Source organism: Coenobita brevimanus, chromosome 83 (assembly GCF_032717465.1).
Source record: "Coenobita brevimanus isolate Jiangsu-jjx chromosome 83, ASM3271746v2, whole genome shotgun sequence".
In the NCBI taxonomy this organism is placed as follows: domain Eukaryota; kingdom Metazoa; phylum Arthropoda; class Malacostraca; order Decapoda; family Coenobitidae; genus Coenobita; species Coenobita brevimanus.
Window position 1 is genome coordinate 2,462,501 of NC_137036.1, and position 21,884 is coordinate 2,484,384.

Sequence of the window (21,884 nt, forward strand, 5' to 3'; positions counted from 1 at the left end):
GTGTATGTAAGTGAGGTGGAGGTGGGGAGAGAGAGGGGGAGGCCAAGGATGAGATGGAGGGATGGAGTGGAGAGGTATATGGGAGAGGGGCATGTAAGCTGGGAGCAGGGCAGTGAAATGGCGGGGGACAGGGCAAACATGGAGTTGATTTGTTTGTGGCCACCCCTTACGGGAGTAAGGCGTGTGGCAATAGATAGATAGACATCTCGTGAAAATGGTTACACACACGTTTATCATTCAAGCCCCTGGAATCCTAGTACAGGTTGCCTTACACTTCACTTTTTTGTTTTAATTGTAGATGGAGTATACGCAAGCCTCTTAGAAGACTGGCTGGGGCACAGGAACGAAAATGAGATTGTCTGTTATTACCATTTTGTTCCATAAAGGGGCGTGGGCTGGTCATCTGCCTGTAAATATTTGGGACTATAGCATTTCATATTATCATCATCGTTATCATCATCATTTTAACCATTTTTCATTACATCATCATCATCATCATCATCATATTAACCTTTTTTCCCATTATTGTAACTAAATATGGTGTGCGAGAGTTGCAAAAATAGAAGTGTTATATAAGATAGTATAACCGTATATTATTTTTACTCTATATACTATACTGCACATTATAAGCAAAGATGGTGAATATATTTTATGAAGTAACTGGTGTTTTATTTAGCATTGATGCATTTTGTTTTATTATACTGTATCATCATCGTCATTGCCATCATCATCATCATCATCATCATCATCATGGTGGTAGAGGGATGCCTTCACAGAGAGAGAGAGAGAAGTGCAGTACTATTAGACTCCCTCCCCCTCCTTCCCCCTCAGAAAAATGCAGGTATCTTTGAAGTCTATAAATTTGTTGCCGACCACAAGGCACGGTTTGCTATACATTTTATGCATGGGTCAAATGTCTGGATTTAGTGTGCAAGGCTTAATGAAATACCATACCTATCGACCATTATAGGGTCATTTATGAAAACTGTTCTTAGAATATCGACACACAACAAATTCATAGTGAAATCTCCACCTTTACCACTGGGTGAAACTTTACAAAGGGGAACAAGTTTTGATATATGGGTCATGACTAGATTCGCTCCTAGGGACATTAAAATCAACTGGGGGGAAGGACACATTTATTATTCTATTAACAGCCTATCGGAGGCATTTGTATGTCTTGTTTTAACCGTACAGGAAAAAAAAACGTGCTAGTGTTTTCGCCAATCTGATCAATTTTACAGAAGTGTGAGGGCCCATGGCAGTGGACTCTTGGATTTTTGGTTTGAATGTTCCTTTCTTATAAACCATTTAAAATAAAAGTATCAACACTATATTTTAGTCTGTCTACTCTCTGAGTGGTTCAAGGGTATAAATAGTATATATACTTGACACTGTAAGCTTAATGGCCGAAATATATCGAGATCAAAAACATGAAAATGAAAGTTGCCAAGTTAGCCTTATATTTCGCTATTTCTAGTGATCCTACGTCAAGACGAATTTTTAAGTCTAATGACAAAAAATTTAGCAATGTTGTAGAGAGTTTTACAATGTTTTGGGTATGCTATTTAGAGTATTAGTATTTTTTCTGCCGATTTCCCAGAATTTCTTTGTATATGGAGACATTTAGCGATGTTTGTGTAATTGGACTGTTCTTTTCTCCTCAACTTAATTGGCTTATTATTCACTTTCTTGACATCATATTCTTTTTATTGTCATAGTTTGCATGAATAACTTGCAAAAATGCATAAACTACAGGCTGGGAAGGAAGTGCTGAAAAATCTGCTAATGAGTATGTCATGGTTTCAAGATTGTAGCACTTTAGCCCCTTTCTCAAATTTTTTTAATTGGTTTGATGTACAGACTGATTATTATTATTATTATTATTATTATTATTATCATTATTATTATTGTTATTATCATCATCATTATTTTGTCGCAGCATATCGGCGAGGTTTGAGAGCGAGTTTAGCGATAGTACTGAACTGGCAACCGTGGTGTTGATTACAGAGGCAGGCGGTGCGAGTGTCAACAAACGTGACAGCTGCGGCGGACGTGGCCACCACAGCCACTTGGAACCACCTCAATCTCCACCACAAACACGAGCCACATTTTTCTGAGGCAAGGTAGGCAAGAATTACGGGAAAATATTAGGTTTTACGTTGCTTTCATATTCATTTTCTTAATTTTTGGTACGTGACAGCCCTAAGGGATGCGGCCACCACAGGCACCTGCCATCATCGTAATTGCCGCCAACCCACACATGCAGGTGTGAACAGCACGTTTTGCAGATACGGCAGGTAAGAATTGTGGGAAAATAGAGTGTTTTTGCTGTTTCCATGTACAGATTATTTTTGTGGTTGATATTCAGGACGTCATGTCTTATTTGTTAACCACATCACTCGGCATTTTTTTACGTCACTGTTACTACCTACACACGACTAGATTCATCTTATTAGGGAAGAGATCTTGCAGTGGACTGAATTTGTTGAGGTTAGGACACTGTTTCTTCTTGCTGCTGTGATGAGTGTTACTTCAGAATCATTACAACAATAGTCAGGGAATAATTGTTATGTTGGGGAAGAATAGCTGCTGCATTTTTTTATTTTTGTAACCAACAGGCAATTGTATTTAGCTTAGAAGAACATCATAGTTAGTGAAGGCTGAGAGAGAGAGAGAGAGAAATGATGATGATAATGAGAGAGAGAGAGAAATGATGATGATAATGAGTGAGAGATAGATACGATGATGATGATGTTTAAAAATTTGATCAGTAATAAGTCTTTTGGTCCAACAGGTGTGTGTGAGAGTGAGGAGGTGCACCAACAAAAACCTTAAAGCCTCCATTCCTACCCACTTCAGCATCCACACCCACCTCACTCAAACCAAACTCCCAGCCTCTCAGAGCCTAACCTTTCTTCTTCTGACCTTTGAAGTGTTATAAATTTTTACATACCTTCATCCACACCAACCAAACCTAATCTAAACTTACTTAACCTAGCCTAACCTAGTCAAAACTAACCTAGCCTAATTTGACAACCTAGCCTAACCTAACCATTGAACTGTCATTACCATCTACATCCCTGCTTCCACACCTACTGCTTCCAACATTACCCAAACTTCATCATTGCTTGTTAACCTAACCTCACCTGATTTAACCCACCATTAACCTAACCTACTGTAATTTGACCTCAATTGACACAACCTCCGAACCTCAAAATATCCTATCAAACTTAACCTAAACTGACCTAACCTAACCTCTTTAGTTTTAAGCTAACCTCACAGAAACTAACCTGACCTAACCTAACCTGACAACCCAGTGTAACCCAGCCTGACCAAAGCTAACCTAGACCACTTCCAACCCAACCAGTACTTCCACATCTGCTTCCACAACCACTCCACCTCTTCCACAGCCACCTGCATCCACTCTCACTTCCACATTTAGCCAAACTACTCAGTGCTAGAATCATCCTCCGTGTTCAGTATTTCCCCCTGCCTATGACCTCCAGTCTTTTAAATGCAGTGTGTCTAAGTGTTTTGAATTGAATGGAGCTTGATTTTGGCTCCGTTTTGTTAAGTTATTCTTGGTGAGGACTCTGTTTTGAAGTCTTCCTGTCTTTGGTTCTTTCTTTTTTGCATCATAAAAATAATTAGTGATCTGCTTTGTGTAACTCCATACCTTCCCATCTTCACACCCACCTACACACCTACTTCCAAACCTACCACCACATCTATCTATTTCTGTTTATCTATAGCCTGACGCTCTAATCCCACAAAGGGTGGCCACAGACAAAACGCCTCCAAGTCGCTCTGTCACCCACCATTTGACTGCCCTCCCCCCAGCTCACTCCCGCCTCCCTGCCTATCAAAATCTACTCTTACACATCTGCTGTACCTCCACATCTGTACCCTACTCCACATCTCCCTGCCTCCTACCTCCAAGCCTGCCTCACTCCACCACCTGCCTGCCGTGCCTGCCGCGCCTGCCTGGGGTGAGGCACTATGACGCCCAGCAAACAACCCATTGACTTCCTCATCTACCTCATTCTCTTTGGCTCAGCTGTTTTTGTCAATAAGGTGAGTTATAATTCTGGCAGCTTTACTCTGCATTTCCTCCCATATTTATTAGAGATAGTTTGTGGGTAAAAAAGTTTGAAAGTTGAAAGGATGAGATGGAGGGATGGAGTGGAGAGGTATATGAGAGAGGGGGTGTGAGCTGGGAGCATGGCTGTGAAATGGCGGGGGACAGGGCGACATGGAGGTGATTTTGTTTGTGGCCACCCCTTACGGGATTAAGGCATGTGACAATAGATAGATACCATAGATAGATAGATAGAAAGTATAAAACCCCTAATACCCGAGGCCGTACCACGTGATTAGTACTGCTGGGAATGAGGCTGGTGACTAGGTACTGCCAGCCCTGCACTCCTTCCGTCACTTGACTCACCTGTCCATCCAGCCTTATTGGGTTGGTAGGTAAACGAAGTACACACAGGATTGGTAGGTAAACAAAGTACACACAGGATTGGTAGGTAAACAAAGTACACACAGGATTGGTAGGTAAACATAGTACACACAGGATTGGTAGGTAAACATAGTACACACAGGATTGGTAGGTAAACAAAGTACACACAGGATTGGTAGGTAAACATAGTACACACAGGGTTGGTAGGTAAACATAGTACACACAGGGTTGGTAGGTAAACATAGTACACACAGGGTTGGTAGGTAAAAGAAGTACACACAGGGTTGGTAGGTAAAAGAAGTACACACAGGGTTGGTAGGTAAAAGAAGTACACACAGGGTAACACCTGGCTGATGCAGTGGCCATGTATCCCAGGGTAGTGTCAATAACCCACCACAGGCTCAAAGGTCTAAGCTAATCAATGACAGCATGTAAAGGCATCCCTCGCCAGCGCCACTGGGGATGTATAGTATTTGCATACAATATTGTCTTTCCATTTTGAATATAAAAATGTAATGATACTTTTTTTTTTTTTTTAATGCTTATGATAGAGCAGCCAAGGATGAGATGGAGGGATGGAGTGGAGAGGTATATGAGAGAGAGGGGTGAGTTGGGAGCAGGGCAATGAAATGGCGAGAGACAGGGCGACATGGAAGCGATTTGTTTGTGGCCACCCCTTACAGTATTAAGGCGTCTGGCAATAGATAGACAGATGATGGAGCAACTACAGTAATAAGAAAAACTAGTAATAGATTATTTATGACAGTAAAATCAGAGGGGAAATTGGCCAATAAATAAACTCTTCCTGTCGTATATAGGAGGGTTCAGCCACACTTGTATGTAGGCTGCAGCGTATAATATGCCCGGCCTTGGAAATATTTGGTGTATTGTGGGCAATGGCTCAGTCTGCTGGTGTGAGACGTACAGACATTTTCTCAACTTTCTGAAATAAGTAGATGACCATACAATGAATTAACGGCAAATAAAGCAGTATATAATATGGAAATGGATGTAGGAGTAGATGCTGCTGGAGGGGGGCACTTTTGATGTGACGTAGTTGTTGCCACAGTGCACAGGAATTAACCAACAGTGAGGCAAAGCAGCATTATATACAGACCTTCCTGTGTAGCTATATATATCTCTTAGTAAATTGTGATGAGGTGGAGGGATGGAGTTGAGAGGTACATGAGGGAGGCGGGAGTGAGTTGGGGGGAGGTGGGTGACAGAGCGACTTGGAGGGGTTTTGTCTGCGGCCAACTTTTGCAGGATTAGGGCGTCGGGCTATAGATAGATAGATGGATAGATAGAAATTGTGTTGCTTTATTTTTCAGTATGTGTTGTCCGTGTTGAACTTCACCTACCCAACCATCTTCCAAGGATGGCAGACGCTGGTGGGTGGCATCCTGCTGCGTATCCTGCTGTCCAACAAATGTCTCTCTGTCTCAGCCACAGATCTAGACAAGCCAGGCTTCATATCGCTACTTCCGTCCTTCCTCTTCTTCTCGGCGGGAATTGTTGCCAGTTCAAAGGCTCTGGCAGGAATGGTACGTGTTCTGTGTGTTTACATCATTTCTTTATTACACTGGCTATGCTGCATCCTTTTAGCTGCATGCTCTCACCTTTTTTTTTTTTTTGCCCCACACAACACTCCCAGGTGGGGGTGTCAGCCACATATACAAAGTGCAGGCTAACAATACAGATACATATATCCTCTACACAAGTACAGTCTGTTCTCTGGGATAGGCTGAACCCATTAATCTTGAATGACAGCTGGTGTAGAGAAGGAAAGCCACTCAGTCAAACCAGAGGCCGTGGGTAAGGTGTGCTGACAGTAAGGACATCTAGCCACTTTAAAAACTTGGTGCTGGTGCTGCCTGGTGTGCTGTATCAGTGCTAACTACACATACATACATGCATGGGCAGCACTATCAGAAAGGCAAAGAAATCATGTGATCACCAGTCTTGTAAATGGAGTGTGTCTAAGTGTCTTGATCTTCTTTAGAAAATGTAATTTTTGATCATGTAATGGTATGGTAGCTGTAGTTCCCCCCCCTCCCAATTTTTTCCAGTAAAAAAAAATATAGAAGTGGGTGGTGGATTGAATTGCTGTAACAAAATCCAGGAGATAAATTCTGGTCTTCCCAGTATGGTTCCTGTCGTTGAGTAACCCCTGTCTGTGTGTCTCAAGTAGACCCATCAACTGCAGGCAAGGAATTGCCCCCTGCAGGGCCATCCTGTACAGTGAACCAATGTTCCTTTGTGGTGGACGGTCCCTTGCTAAACTGAGGCACAGGCAAGAGTGTGGAGGTGTGCCTGGCAGAGGGACGCTGCATTTGTGTTGCTCCAGCAATTTACAGAGGCACCATAGTAGGCTGCACATCAACCTGTTGTTTGGTTATATGTTGCATTACCATAAGGCGCAAATGATGTGTGTATAATTGTGTGGTCCATTACACAGGCCATGATGTTGACAGTTCCACACTTCTGTACTTTTGTCTTTCCTTGCTTTTGGATCCTCCTTCACCTCATGCTTAGGTGGGAAAATGTTCAGGATGCTGATGCTGATGGTGATTTGTTTATACCTGATGATTTTATTCGGCTCAGAGAAAACCCTTCATAGTAAAGATGTTATCAGCAGTCTCTATTAATCCTTTAGAGAGAGAGTGCATCAGTATCCCCTAACTCTTTCTGATTTCCCTCTCTCCTCTCAACTAGTCTCTCCCTCATAAAGTCCCTCCAGCAGCGTGTCAAGTAAGACCTCTCGCCACACACTGCTCTGTTAATGCCATCAGTCCCATGACATTTTTGCGTTGTATTCTTGTTCACTTCAGATGATTGTCATTGAGATTAAGGCTGATTGCACTGACAGAGCTGGCAAAGACCACTGTTTCAAAGTCTTTCCAAAGCCGAATAAGCTTGATCTGGAGGAAGCAGGAGCCAGATGTATGTCACCAGCTGGAAGGGGTTACTCATTCCAGTAGCATGATGTCATCTGATTTATTCCTGACGACCATCATTCACTCACTTGATGTATTGCTGCCTACTTCTTCCTTCACCTTCATGATTCTTTTTCTGTGTCTGCCCTCATCTTTTTTCCTGTTTCTCCCATCTTTCCTGTCACTTTTTATTGCTCTTCTTTCGTTTTCAGGTGGCTTTACATTGAGTGACTAGCCTAATGGTTTCCTGTAAGCCAGGAAACCATTTACAATGCTGGGTGGTAACCATATAACCAACCCATATGTGTTCCATACATGTCAACAAGTGGATTGGCGGAGGGTTAGTGCCCCTCCCTGTAAAACAACTAAAAGACAAACAGCCACCCTTTACGGGATTATGGCATCTAGCTGTACATAAATAGATAGATAATTACTTTCAGAGTATGTTGGTATACATGGGTCGTATTTTTGAGTGTGTGATGCTGGGTTGTGTATGTGATGGTGTGGGTGGGTTGGTATACTTTTTTTATCTGTCTGACTCAGGGCATAGGTGTGTGAGTCCATTCCCTGAGTACCATGCAACTCCCCACAGTCCTAACCTAACCCTCTTTTAGGCCTGTAGTCTTGTCCGGTAAGAACGCTCCCCAACACCTCTTCCTTAGCAATTTATTTTTGGTTATGACAGGTGAATATCCCTTGTATGTTATTATGCAGAGGATGGTGATACTAGAATGATTTATGTAATGCAGAGATGGACAGTAAGGTGTAATAAGCAGAATGAACCACTTAGGAATAGGTGTTACAATGAGAGTATAGGCCTATCTATCTACTGTATCTGTCTGTTGCCAGACGCCTTAATTCTGTAAGGGGTGGCCACAAACAAATCGCCTCCATGTCGCCCTGTCCCCTGCCATTTCATTGCCCTGCTCCCAGTTCACACCCCCCTTTCTCATATACCTCTCCACTCCATCCTTCCATCTCATCCTTGGCCTCCCCCTCCCTCTCCCCCCCTCCACCTCATTCACACACACTCTCCTCGTCAGTCTCTCACTCTCCATCCTCAGTCAGATTATTATTATTGTTGTTCATGTTTCAAAGTTGTCCCACTATTGTTCATTTTTTCCCCTGCTTTGGGGGATAGGGAGAGGGAGGGGGAGACCGAGGATGAGATGGAGGGATGAAGTGGAGAGGTACATGAGAGGGGGAGGGTGAGCTGGGGGGAGGGCAGTGAAATGGCAAAGGACAGAGTGACATGAAGATGATTGATTTTGTTTGTGGCCACCCCTTATGGGATTAAGGTGTCTGGCAATAGATAGATAGATAGATAATTAGTTTAACCAGAACAAACACTTGGCTCCAAGTAATGTGGAAGGGAGAGAGTTCAGACTTTTATTTATTTATTTTTGATGCAAAGAAGAAGGAACCAAAGGCCAGGAGTCCGCAAGATGGTTCCCTCCAAGAAAAAAACAATAACAGGACAACAGCGCCAAATTCAAGATCCGTTCATTTGGTTGTGTCCCTCTTCAGAAAACTGTATTAAGCTTAGGTCAGAATGAGAGACTGACAAGGAGAGTGTATGTGAGTGATGTGGAGGGGGAAAGAGGGAAGGAGAGACCAAGGATGAGAATGGAGGGATGAAGTGGAGAGGTATGTGAGAGAGGGGGTTGTGAGCTGGGAGCGGGGCAGTGAAATGGTGGGGGACAGGGCGACATGGAGGCAGTTTGTTTGTGGCCACCCTGTATGGGATTAAGGCGTCTGACAATAGATAGATAGATAGACCTGTTGTACATCACTAATCAATCCCTGTCGTTTGTTCCAGAGTGTTCCGGTGTACCTGTGTCTTCAGAACAGCCTCAGTGGACTATTGTACCTGGTGGAAGTGGCCCCGGGGTTCAGGGGTGGAGCTGCACCTCTGCTGGCCAGCTTAGTCGTCCTGGGTTCTGCTGTGGCTGCTGTTTTGGCCGATATCGACATGACAGTTAGTACTTTCATATCATTTTTGGCCGTGTGGAGAGAATGGAGAGTGAGAGACTGACAAGGAGAGTGTATGTGAGTGAGGTGGAGGGGGAGAGAGGGAGGGGAAGACCAAGGATGAGATGGAGAGATGGAGTGTAGAGGTATATGAGAGAGGGGCATGTGTATTGGGAGCAGGGTAGTGAAATGGCAGGGGACAGGGTGATGTGGAGGCGATTTGTTTGTGGCCACCCCATGTAAGGGATTAAGGCGTCTGGCAATAGATAGATAGATAGATATAAAGTTCCCAACCTGCTTACATGCATTGGCCTTGATTCCTAATGGCGGCTTTCCACACTGCCCAGTCTCTAACGGCTTCCTTTATCCCTGAATAGTAATTAATTATTCTTGGGGATGAGTTGGACTTAGAAGGAACTGATTGTTTGTTACTGAAACTTGTGTAGTTGACTGGCTTTAATTTGTGTTTTTTCCTCTTCCATGTATCTGATCTGATATGATTGATGGTAGTAGAGTTATTGGTGAATTATATATGGTATGACAGCCAGTAGTAGTTAAAGATAGATTCAGCAGTCTTGGTAGGTAGGTATAATGGTAGTCATGGGTGGATGTTGTGTTAGGGCAGGTAGACTAGATTTAACCATGAATTGAATCTGACTTGCCAATTAATGGCAGAATTGACCAGCTTTGTTAGTCAGCAGACAGGTAAGTTGTAAACCAAGGTTCATCTGATATATGAGCCCAGTGGACTGCAGGCTGAAGCTGTCCCTCTGCAGTCCACCATCTTCCTTTTAGAGGAGAAGGAGGTGACTGAGGAACGTTTGTATAACCAGCTTAGTGGCCGCCCATCAGTGCCACCACCGTCCTTGTCCAGCACTGAAGAAACAGGTGGTAGTGGTAGTAATAGAATAACCCTGCTCTTGTCAGGCTGAGCAGACCCATCAACCACAAGCAAGCAGCTGCCTCTGCAAGGCCATCCTGTGCAGTGAATGGACTTTCTTTTCTTAGGGACGTACTTTAATATTACACATCAGCATCATATATTATGCTGCTTATGTAGTTTTAATAACTGAAGTTCATAGTCAGCATACAGCACATTATTACTTAACTGTGCAGTAAGAAACAGATAAGAAAGAGGAGCCAGGAAGTGTCCATCAGCAAAGACAATACAGGTTAAACACCAAACTAACTCAGCATGGATTTCAGACTTCAGGCTTTGTAATCTAATGCCAGTTATTACATTCAGAGCCTCCATTTCAAGAGCTGGATTTTTAATATTTTGAATCGCGTAGGGGAGAGCAAGACCCCATTTTTTGATGCTTCAGAAGTTATCGGACAAGACTGGCAACTTGTCCAGATTTTCACACCCTCAGTTTTCCATACATAAATTTCAAACTCTCCATTTGTATTGCCCATACAGGCTACAGTTTCTCTTCTCTAACTCTCCATACAGGTTACAGACTTTCCATACAGTTTTTAAATTCTGTAACTCTCCATTCAGCTTTCATTTTCTCTAACTCTCCATACAGCTTTTTAAGTTTTCTAAATCTCCATACAGCTTTTTAAATTTTCTGACTCTCCCTACGGTTTTCAGACTTTCCACTCAGCTTTCAAATTCACTAACTCTCCCTACAGCTTTCAGACTTTCCATACACTTTTGAAGTAAACTCTACATACAGTTTTCAAATTCTCTAACTCTCCACACAGCTTTTGGATTCTCTAACTCTCCATACAGCTTTCAAATTCTCTCTCTCCAGTCTTCAAATTCTTAACTCTCCATTCAGGTATCAAATTTTCTTTTCTAACTCTCCATACATCCTTCAAATTCTTTTCTCAGATGCTCCATACAGCTTTCAAATTCCATTCTCTAACGTACGGAAGTGAAGCTTGGACGTTGTTGGAAGGACACAAGTCAAGAGTGAGAGCAGTGGAAATGAGTTATTTAAGAGGAGCCTGTGGAGTCACATGGAGAGACAGGCTGACGAATGAGGATGTAAAGGAGCGTTGTGGTGTGGATGTGGATGTGATAGGAAGCGTTATGAGGAACACACTGAGGTGGTTTGGCCATGTGGAGAGGATGGAGGGTGAAAGACTGACGAAGAGAGTGTATGTGAGTGAGGTGGAGGGGGAAAGAGGGAGGGGGAGGCCGAGGATGAGATGGAGAGATGGGGTGGAGAGGTATATGAGAGAGGGGGGTGTGAGTTGGGAGCAGGGCAGTGAAATGGCGGGGGACAGGGCGACTTGGAGGCGATTTGTTTGTGGCCACCCCAAACGGGATTGAGGCGTCTGGCAATAGATAGATAGATAGAACTCTCCATACAGCTTTCAGATTCTCTAACTCTCCATATAGCTTTCAAATTCTCTAACTCTCCATGCAGCTTTCAAATTCTCTAACTCTTCATGCCATTTTCAAATTCTGTACTCTCCATATACTGTAGCTTTCGAACTCTACATATAGCTTTTTAAATTCTCTGACCGACCACATAGCTTTCAAATTCTCTGACTCTCCCCACAGTTTTCAGACTCTCCGTACTTCTGGATGCTGGTTCACCTTGCGTGTGTTGGCGTACAAACTCTGCATTCTAGAATCGCAGATGCTCGCTACAATGACGTTGATCGACTCTACTTTTCCTATGTTTTCAGGTGAGATTTGTAACTTCATTTGAAAGCCAGAGTAATCTGGCTCCATGTCACCCTATCTGTTATCAGGCTACCCTCCCTACAACTCACACCACTATCACTCTTATACCTCTCCACCCTATACCTCCACCTCACTCACATGAATGCTTCTAGTCAGTCTCTCATTCTTTCTTTCAGAATTAAATAAATCATGTCAGTGTAGTAAGATGTTGCCTCCCTTGCATTATTGTACAGATATATACGGGTCGTGGTGGCTCAGTGGTAGAGCATCTGACTCGAGATCGAAGTCGTGAGTTTGCCTTGCACCTGTGTAAGCTGCCTTGCCAGGAGAGGTAGCGCTGTCCTGTCACCTAGCTGGTTGTGGCAGTCATGGCTCAGTGGGTTACAGCGCTCTGATCTAAGGGTCGGAGGTTCCAGTCCACCCAAGGGTCATTGGTAGACATCAGGAAGGGCATCCGGTCATAAAGTGCTACACGCTTCAAAACCCAAGTCCCCTACCCAGGGACAACGCCTTAGCCTGTATTGAAACAAGGGGACATGGCATTAAAAAAAGAAAAAAAAATGCTCAGATGAAGTTGCATCCATTGTGCCACCTCTCCATGTCTTCCCCTGTGCTACACGGGCATCTGGTAGTGCTCATGACTGGACTGTCACACTGCCATATTGCACAACTTCTGTCTATCAGAATTCTTTTATTCCCCGAATTTCATCTCTCTGCAACTCGCTTCCCCAGAGTGGTTTCCCGCCAAACTTCAACAACAGCTGTTCAAGTCCAACTGTTACAAGGATTTTATGACTGGAGGACACCTGTAATCTGGTGTTTTTTTTTTTGTTTTTTTTTAAATTCATTTGTTTTTCCTTCCTCTGCTCATCTTCAGTAAAAAATAATAAAAATAAAGAATAATTCACAAATAAAGATTTCATGTGAGGGAGGACATTGTGTAGTGGGAACAGGGTTAGATTTATGATGATGATGATGATTAAGATGATGATGAGTGTATTTATTGATTTCTTTTTTCATTTTTTCATTTTTTCCCTGCAGTGTGGTGGTCCTTGCCCCAGCCTCTCTCTACCTTGAGGAAGCGTTTGAGGTGCTTCACTTCCCACACGCGCTGCGATACGACTTCTATGCCGGCTGTCTCCTGTCTGGCGTCCTGGGCCTGTTCCTTAACCTCTCTTTCATGAAGGTAATGTGTTTATTATTATTGCTGTCTTATTATTATTAGTAGTAGTAGTAGTATTGGTATTGTTATTATTGGTAGAAGTAGTTGTAGTAGTAGTAGTGGTATTATTATTATTACTTTTATTATTATTATTATTATTATTACAAGTGCTGTATTAATATTATTATAACCGGTTACTATTATTAACCTATAACCTGTGATCTTTACACAATTTGCACAACATTTGACACCCCGTATCATACCATTTCACACCCTGTTTACACCAATTCACACCCTATTTACACAGTTTCACACCCTATTTACACCAGTTTCACACCCTATTTACACCAGTTTCACACCCTATATACACCAATTCACACCCTATTTACACCAGTTTCACACCCTATTTACACAGTTTCACACCCTATTTACACCAGTTTCACACCCTATATACACCAATTCACACCCTATTTACACAGTTTCACACCCTATTTACACCAATTTCACACCGTATTTACACCAGTTTCACACCCTATTTACACAGTTTCACACCCTATTTACACAGTTTCACACCCTATTTACACAGTTTCACACCCTATTTACACAGTTTCACACCCTATTTACACCAATTTACATCCTATTTACACCAATTCACACCCTATTTACACCAGTTTCACACCCTATTTACACCAGTTTCACACCCTATTTACACAGTTTCACACCCTATTTACAGTTTCACACCCTATTTACAGTTTCACACCTTATTTACACAGTTTCACACCCTATGTACACCAGTTTCACACCCTATTTACACCAGTTTCACACCCTATTTACAGTTTCACACCCTATATACACCAATTCACACCCTATTCATAGTTTCACACCCTATTTACACAGTTTCACACCCTATTTACACAGTTTCACACCCTGTTTACACAGTTTCACACAATATGTACACCAGTTTCACACCCTATTTACAGTTTCACACCCTATTTACACCAATTCACACCCTATTTACACCAGTTTCACACCAATTAAGGTTCAGAGACAAACTTACTTGTGTGTGGGTGATGGTGCCTTTTCTTTTCACACCCTGTTCATATTTTTTCACACCCTGTTCACATTTTTTTGACACCCTGTTCACATTTTTCTCACACCTTGTTCACATTATTCACATTGTTTTCACACCCTGTTTGCATTTTTCTCACACCCTGTTTGCATTTTTCTCACACCCTGTTTGCATTTTTCACACCCTGTTTACATTTTTTCACACCCTGTTTACATTTTTTCACACCCTGTATACACCCCTTCACACCTTTTTCACATTTTTTTCACACCCTGTTCACAACTGTTTCAGGTGCGTGGACAAAACTACTTCTCGTGTGTGGATGGCGTTGGACGATTGATTACGTCCCTCCTAGCACTGGCCACCTTCCCGGACGTAACCTCAACTGCAGTGAAGGTTTTAGTGGCCGTCAACCTTGTCTCGGCCGTTTTTGTCCCGGTTCCGATTATTAAAGAGGCGGAAATAGTTGATGAGGCCACAGAACCGCTCAAGGAAGGTGTATAGAATTGATGGACAGCAGCGAGAAAAGAACAGAAATAGAACGAGAGATGTTATGGAGGAAGTCAGTGAACAGCGATAGGAAGGTGTATAATATTGATGGACGGCAGCGAGAAAAGAACGGAAATAGAACGAGAGATGTTATGGAGGAAGTCAGTGAACAGCGATAGGAAAGTGTATAATATTGAAGGATGGTGGCGAGAAAAGAACGGAAATACTGTAGAAAGAGAGATGTTATAGAAGAAGTTAGGGAACAGCGATAGGAAAGTGTATAATATTGATGGACAGCAACGAGAAGGCAAAAGAACGGATATAGAAAGAGAGATGTTGTAGAGGAATTTAGTTAACCTCTATACGAAGTGTCTAGAATCGTCAGACAGAGGCAAGAAGGGAAACAGGAAGAGAGATGTTATGGAGGATGTCGGTGAATTGCCCAAGGAATGAGTATAAAATTGACTCAGTGGTAAGAGGGAAGAAGAACGGAAAAAGAGATGTTATAGCGGAAGTCAGTGAACAGGTGTATAATATTGGCGGAAAGCAGCAAGAAGGAAAAAGATCGGAAATAGAAAGAGACGTTATAGCGGAACTTGGTGAACTGCTGTAGGAAGGTGTATAATATTGAGGGATAGTGGGAAGAAGACAAAAGAACGGAAACAGAAGGAGATGTTGTAGAGGAAGTCAGGGAACCTCTATAGGTATAAATGTAAAAAGTGGGATTAGTGAGAGAGGCATACAAGAAACTCATGTTATAGTTGACGTAAGTGAGCTTCTTTATGAAGTAACGGAAAGTGGAATAGAGGCAGTGATAGTGAATTAACAAGACACGTTTTACCGACAAATTCAGTGAGCCTCACCAGGATGGATCATAAAGGGGGACTGGTGCTGAAGAGAGTGAATTATACAAGACACGAAGAAGAAGTCAGTGAGCTTCTTTTGGAAATAACGGAAGGTGGAGAAGAGGTAGTGATAGTGAATTAACAAGACACATGTTACTGATGAAGTCAGCAAGCCTCGCTAGGAAGGATCATACCGTGGACTGGTGCTAGTGAAAGAAATGAGACAAGTTATATATGAAGTCAGTAAGCCTCTCAAGGAAGTAATGCCAGCAAGAGTGAATTAAAATATATCTTTATGAAGGGATATGAGACAAAAAGTGATGGATTATTAACCCTTTGAGCCTGTGGATATCTTTTTCATTTTATTCAGTGTAGGATAGAGTTTTTGACGTGGAGGGGTAATAATTAGACTTTATAAATCCCTCCATTGTAAGAGACATTTTTGAAGTTCAGTAAATTGATTGGCTTCAGCAGAAATACACTTAAAAGGGCATCAGTGAGATTCCATGGACTAATGTGATGTATAGAACTGCTTATCTTTTAAAGGAGAATGTGTGAAGTGATCTGATATAAGCAAGAAGAGCAGCTAAGTCTATCTATTTATCTATTGCCAGACACCTTAATCCTGTAAGGGGTGGCCACAAACAAATCACCTCCATGTCGCCCTGTCCCCTGCCATTCTGCTGTCCTCCCCCCAGGTCATACACCCCTCTTTCATATACCTCTCCACTCCATCCTTCCATCTCATCCTCAGTCTCCCCCTCACCCCCCTCTACCTCACTCACATATATATGGTACACTCTCCACGTTAGTCTCTCGCTGCTTTTCCCTACCAAATGCTAAGCTGTGAGAGGAGATGGGTCCCTAAAAATGTTGTTAATTATGAAGACAAATTACGGAAATGAGATATGGATGGTGTATTGTCTTATTCTGCCATTAAGTAACTCGTAATTGGCCAAAAGAGGGCACAGATTTGTCAGGTGTGAAGGAACTGACTAAAGCAAGAGTTAACCTTGTATCAGCTGTTTTTGTTCAGGTTCAGTGTATTCAAGGAGAAGGATGTGACTGATGCAGTTACTGAGCAATAAGGGAAGAAGTGTGAAGAAAAAACCATAGCAATAGGAAAATTTATATAGGTGAAGAAATGAATGGTGGTAGTGTGAATGAAGGAATGTGAAGGAAGACATGTTGAATGGAAGGAGTGGAAAGGAGGTGAAACGGAAGTGGAAATATGTTGATTTTTTTTTTTTTAATGCTAGGAAGAAGGAACCAAAGGCCACAATGATTGATGAAGCCTGTGTGAATTCCAGGGAAGGTGTGTGAAGTGAACAGATGTAGCAAGAAGGAAGATTTGCTGCAATAAGAGGCTTGCAGTGTTTAGAGATACGTACCCTAGCAGTGGTGATGGAGATTGTAAAATGGATTTGATTTAATGCAGTCATCTGTCTATCTGTCTATTGCCAGACGCCGTAATCCCGTAAGGGGTGGCCACAAACAAATTGCCTCCATGTTGCCCTGTCCTCTGCCATTTCACTGCCCTCCCTTCAGCACGCACACCCCTCTCTCATGTTCCTCTCGCACTCCATCCCTTCCTCGGCCTCCCCTTCCCTCTTAATCATCTTAATTCTAGTTATTCAAGGAGAAGGAATTGATTGATGAAGATACTGAATGGCTAAAGGGAAGGCAATAAGGTGGACAGCGCAGGCATGAAGTAAACCAACTCTAAAGTCATGAGGAAGGAATGTAAAGGTGTTAGTGGGGATTAACCAAGTCTTTAATGTATTCATCTTAATTCTAGTCATTTGAGAAGAAGGAATTGATTGATTAAATTTCCGAACTGCTGAAGGAAAGCATGTAAGGTGGCCAGACAGCAGCAGGCATGAAGCAAAGCAGATCTGAAAGCATTAATAACTGAGGGAAGGAGTAAAATGAATGACTCAGTGTACAGTATTCATTCCGACTGGTTATACATGAAAGATGTTATTCATTTAGTTGCTGAACCACTAAAGGAAGACTATCTATCTATCTGTCTATCTATAGCCAGACACCATAATCCCATAAGGGGTGGCCGTTTGTCTTTGAGTTAGTGGTTTTACAGGGAGAGGCACTAACCCTTTGCCAACCCACTTGTTGACACGTAGGGAACATACGAGGGTTGATTACATGGTTACCACTCAGCATTGTGAATGGTTTCCTGGCTGCTGTTTAAAATTGACTGTGGGTAGCATGAATAAAAGGCAGTAACAAGTAGAAGGAACAGGAAAGGGAAAAAATAAGGAATGTAGGATGGATTTTTTTTTTTTTTTTTTTTCCCCCCAAATGAGAAGGATGTGATTGATGAAGTTACTCAGGTGCCAGGAAAGATATGGAAGTGGGCAGGCAGCATCAGGAAGGTAATGTTTATATGTTTATCTGTCTATTTATCTGTCTGTCTCTCTCTGTCAATCCATGGGTCATTTTATAGCTGGATGCCTTTTTTCATCCCATGTCAGGTTTTGGGGGAAGGATGTGATTGATTAAGATGGTAATAAAGTAGATTTGAGAGAAAGGATTTGATAATGGATAAATGCTGAAGTTCGCTGTAATAAGGAGGCAGTGTAAAATGGGATGATAATAACAAGGATGGAAAGAGAATAGGGTGAGAGAGAGAGAGAGAGAGAGGGAGTGGGTGGGTGGGATGTAAAGATTATGGTGTTACCAAGAATATAATGCCATTTTCTTCATTCATCTTTTCAGGGGTGTCTTAGCTGTGTGCATACAATTCTGTAATTAGCCATGTATGGTATTTAGATGCTTGGTGCTGTGGTGGTTAGAATGCCCAGGTCGGAGCTACAGCCTTGCATAGGTTTGATACCCCATGAGATGACTGGAGGTTTTACGATCATTTCTTTTGCTACTTCAGTGGTCACTGCACCTCAGAACTATGTGCTTGCATCCCTCCACCACCAGAACGGATGCGTAGCACCCATCCAGCAACAAACTCTCATCCCTTTTCTGTCCAGCTTTCTAATGCGAGAGTTAACCGTTACTCCCAGTCCTTCATTTATGCAACAGGTCAACTCTGGAACTGTCTCCCTCTGTATTTCCTACTTCCTATGATCTCCAGTCTTTCAAACGCAGTGTGTCCAGGTATCTCGAAATGAACGGATCTTGAATTTGGCTCTCTGTTGTATTGTTTTTGTTTTTTCTTGGAAGGAATGGTTTGTGGGCTCCTGGCCTTTGGTTCCTTCTTCCTTGCATAAAAAAAAGAGGGGGGGGGGAGTAGGCTGGTCATGTACCCTTAAATGTATATTGGACTGTCAGCTTGGTCTCAGCTCCTACACCTGACATTTCTCTCTTGCTCACCTGTCTGGTTATACAAACAACTCTTGACTACTTCCCCATCCCCTGAAAGGTGGATGGTGGACAGCCTAAGCCTGCAGTCCACTAGGTTCACATTTCAGATGAACCAGGGACTACAACTACTACTACTACTACTACTGTTACTGCTACTACTACAACTACCACTATTACCACCACCACCATTCATGTACTCACGAATGTCTTGAACAATGGTAAGGTATCCTCAGGCTGTACACCTCACAATGGCTATTCTGGGACTGGTTAGGTTTGTACTGTGCATCATGTTGTGCCACCTGGGAGTTGGGATGATCACCTACCCTTAAATGTTTTGCACTACTCTAGCCTAACCACGGACCCCTACATCTCACAGTGGATATTGTGGAACGAGAGAGAGAGAGGAAGACAGAGTAAGGGAGAGAGAGAGACAGACACAGTGAGGGAGAGAGAGAGATCTGTGTTTTTTATATTGTATTTGTATATATATTTATACTTATCATAGGGTTTTTATACTTATATTTAACTAAATGTTTTATTTGGGCACACGATGGTTTGGTGGTTAAGACGCCTGACTGGGAGTGACGGCCTGACGTACGGTAGGTTTGATTCCCGAAGAAGTGGATGGAGGTCTTTGAATCCTGTAATACCACCAAGGGAAGTAGCCTGGTCATGTACCCTAAATGTACAGGAGTAGTCTAGCCTCAGGACCCCACATCTCAAGGGGATAATGTGGGATTGACAGCTGTTGATTATTAATCCCATTTTTACCGTTACGTGTTGTATATTTTGTTCCTGCTGCTGAGACAATTTGATTCCATTTGGGAGAGAGTTTTGAACTGGAGGAGTTGCAGACAACCTTCATTAACTCCTTCACTACCTGTCTCTCTGCAGGTTATTGAAACTGTCTGGCAGTGTTAGGAATAGAATATATAAAAGATACCGTATAAGATATAACTTGAGATTATACTGTATATTGTAGTAGTAGTACTGTAGTAGTAGTAGTAGTAAGTAGTACCATAATACTGGTGGTAGTAGTAGTATGGTAGGATTAGTTGCCGAAGAGGTAACTGAATCTTTTAGATCACGTGGGTAAAGCCACCAAGAAAAGTAGGTTGGACATCACACGTGCCCTTGAACATATGTTGACAACTCAGCTGGCAACATGTTTGAATGTATGTATGCAGCAATATTGAGATATATGTGTGCAAACCTGTCTCAGTAATGCATCAGACTTATTGGCAGCAGAAGTGATGTGATGAGTGTGTCCATATTAGGCAGCTGAGACTTCATCATGGTATTGCCAGCATGATGTGGATGCTGCTGTTCCCATCATGCTTGCAGCTTGTTGGTTATTGTGTTGTTATCACGTTGCCACCTCTTGTGAACACGTGGATGTGACCTTATATGTACTGGGCTGGGGTAGCCTAGCCTTGGACCTCAACACCTCAGAGGGGGCAAAATGGTACTGGATGTTACAGTTTTACCAGTGGTGTATACTCTGTTGTTACCATCACCACACCAGTTTATTCAGCTTTGGAAAGGCATAGCATCAATCGGGTGTAACCATCATTAACACCACCACTGCAGGTCTGGCCTTAGCAGAATAAAAAGGTCAGGTGGTAGCAAGCATGAAATAACAATTATAACTCATAACTAAGTAGATAATAATAACATGTTAAGGAAAATATTGGAAAGAGGTTGCTAGACTGCATAGAAAACTACTTTACCACTCAGTTAATGTTTTCTGGATAAAATACTCCATATAGTTAGGTGTCAAAATGAATAAACATTATAGATAAAAATGGCTGTTTTTATTACTGGCTGCTTATGTGGTTGTAATTGTAGGAAAAAAGGTAAGGATGATGATGATGGTGATGATAATTATGGTGATAATGACAAAGACGACGATGAAAATAATGACATGATTATGATGATGATGATGATAACTGTGATGGTGACAACGATGATAATGATGGTGATGACAATTATGATGATGTCTGCATGTATGTTTGTATTACAGCAGCCAGCTTGCATTCACCAAGTGTGTGGGCTGCAGTGCTGTGGATGGATGGTTGTCTGGGTGGATGGATAGGTTAGGTTGGTGGAGAGATGGATTGATGGGTGGGTGGCTGGATAGGTGGATGGTTGGGTTGATGGATAGAATTGATGTGTTAGTAAGATGGATGGATAGGTTGACTAATGAGTATGTGATTGGTTGGGTTCATAGAAGGATTGATGGGTGTGTGGATGGTTGGATGGATATGTGGTTGGTTGTGTTCGTGTGGAAAGATTGATGGGTGGGTAGATGATGGATGGTTGGATGGATAGGTGGTTGGGTGGATGGTTGGTTGGACTGGTGGACAGAACTGATGGGTGGGTTAATGAATGGATGGGTGGGTGGACAGCTAGATGGATGAATGGACAAATGGGTGGATGGTTGAGTGGGTAGCTGTATGGGCGGATGAATGAATACCTGACGGTTATGCAATTCCACTACACATGTGTTCTGAACTACTTCGTCATTTGAGAAGTGACCTGTCCCCTCCCAGTGCTTCATGCACGAGCCAATAGCTTTCTAGTCCTGTCTATTCACTTCCAAGACCTGTTTTCTTTCATCCACATCTTTTCTGGGTTCTTTAGTTCTACTGTATGGCATTCGAAGTGTACAAAAGTAATCTTCTTAAGACGTCTGTATGAAAGGTTACTTCTATCAGATAATAGTTTAAAGAAAATAACACCCACGAACATCTGCTGAACCTCTCATCAACTGTTACATAAAAAGGGAACATGTAATTATTGGCAACCGATTTGTTTGTTTTTATGAATCAGCTGGCACAACCAAACTCGTGAGCTCAGCAACGTTGTCAATTTAGCTCTTTGCTGGATTGCTGGTGTGAAACGTTTATTGCTGGTTGGAGTCATGGTAATAATTATCGTGCCAGTTTTAGTATATGTACAGCCGTAGCAAGT

General features: G+C 42.4%; 2 protein-coding genes across 2 annotated transcripts in view; both read left to right on the forward strand.

Annotated features, from left to right (window-relative positions):
• LOC145409947 (splicing factor ESS-2 homolog) overlaps nt 1-633 on the forward strand; it is a 17,027-nt gene extending 16,394 nt beyond the window's left edge. The window contains exon 8 of the mRNA XM_080280207.1: nt 1-633. This exon is cut by the window's left edge and continues 744 nt beyond it. The gene's annotated coding sequence lies outside the window, so the exon portion shown is untranslated.
• Nucleotides 634-3,891: 3,258 nt separating this feature from the next.
• LOC145409798 (UDP-N-acetylglucosamine transporter SLC35D4-like) lies at nt 3,892-14,745 on the forward strand. The gene is made up of 6 exons (XM_080280104.1): nt 3,892-4,077; nt 5,797-6,009; nt 9,221-9,379; nt 11,888-12,015; nt 13,055-13,199; nt 14,533-14,745. The coding sequence occupies exons 1-6, from the start codon at nt 4,003-4,005 to the stop codon at nt 14,743-14,745; spliced, it is 933 nt and encodes a 310-aa protein (XP_080136230.1). The 5' UTR covers nt 3,892-4,002.
• The last annotated feature ends 7,139 nt before the right edge of the window (nt 14,746-21,884 follow it).